Consider the following 1397-nt stretch of genomic DNA (forward strand, 5'->3'; position numbering starts at 1 on the left):
GGCAGTCCCCAGAGTGAGTATTCATAATCTGAAAAGAAATTACAAACCGTAATATCTCCTTATAATGCTGCAAGCATTAGTCACCAAAGTCCCATTACTTAGTAGACCAATGAAATGTTTCCATTCTTAAATTTCATATTTAGAATTTTTACTATCTAGAAACATACCTCATTTGTTTTGCCATCTTTCCATCAGAATATAAATTGCTCTTACTTCTACTACTTCGACCATCCAATCATAATTCTTAAAATATTCAACTAAGAAGATAAAATCCAAATACAACTTCAGAAAAACACGTGTTCTTCATGAAAATGAGTAAAGAGAAATTAATCCAAAAGCATTTCCATGTCTACACAAAAACCAGGAGAAAATGAGCTCAATTTTGGAAATGCTGGAAGCTTCTCTCAAACCTGGGAGGAGGGAATATTGTTTTCTTCTGATATATCAGACAAAACGTCCAGTGGAACTAACGAGTATAAATTGCTTCAAAGAAAATACGTAAGCGAACTTTTTGAAGATAACAGTAGCCAACCGTACCGAAGGCAATAGTGGCGGCGGTGGCGGCATCGCGCAGGAGGCGGATGGGAACGGAGGTAGAGAGCTTGAGTGCAGAAGCCGGGTCCTCGGAGTTTGCAATAGCCACTGCTCCGGCGCCGGCTCCTCCCACCGCAGTAACGGCCAAAAGTAGCTTACCTTTGGCGCGCCAAAGCGATCTCGCTGCCATTCTCTGTTCGAATTCGGTTTTCCTTGTCCTACTTTTCTTTTGTTGGGAATTTCGAGGAGCAAAGGGGGGAAGTTCGAGAAGCTGTTTAACTTTTGACTTCTTACAGTGGCCCCAATATTACGGGTTATTACATTTTACACCCCTAAAACATAGTATTAATGGCACATTGCAACATTCGTTAAGATTTGTCATAAAAAATCATTTTAAGATAAAAAAAAAAAGTTATCAAAAAAGAAAGGCTAAAATTTCTTATTGGGTTATTCTGGAATTTCATCATATTTTATTTAATTTAATATTTCTCTTTTCTTTTATAACTTATATGATTCATTCATAGAAATCTCCACAATTCTTATCATTTTGTCATTTTTATATCTGTATAATGTAACATTGAACATTACAAGGTAATTGGTTGATGCAAGTAGAAAGTATGTCACGGCCAAATTTCAATTTGCAATGATGGATTTGAAAACAAGTTTCATTAGTTATTTGGACAACTCAATAGTTCCGACATAATACTTTTTTTGAAAAATTTTATATTTGAATCTCATGTGTGTGCATGTTGGATGTGTGAGTATAATATATATATATATATATATATATATTCATATTTGATGGGCTTACTAACCTAAGCCCTAACAATTGGTATCATAATTAATCTTCTTTGATGCGGATG

At 35.2% G+C, this 1397-nt stretch overlaps 1 protein-coding gene across 1 annotated transcript in view; it reads right to left on the reverse strand.

Moving 5' to 3' along the window:
• LOC105167053 (putative ABC1 protein At2g40090) overlaps nt 1-794 on the reverse strand; it is a gene marked incomplete in the record, with an annotated part of 5575 nt that extends 4781 nt beyond the window's left edge. Inside the window, 2 exon segments of the mRNA XM_011086609.2 lie at nt 1-28; nt 538-794. Coding sequence (XP_011084911.1) covers nt 1-28; nt 538-724 — 215 coding nt within the window.

This window comes from Sesamum indicum, linkage group LG7 (assembly GCF_000512975.1).
Source record: "Sesamum indicum cultivar Zhongzhi No. 13 linkage group LG7, S_indicum_v1.0, whole genome shotgun sequence".
Taxonomy (NCBI): Eukaryota; Viridiplantae; Streptophyta; class Magnoliopsida; order Lamiales; family Pedaliaceae; genus Sesamum; species Sesamum indicum.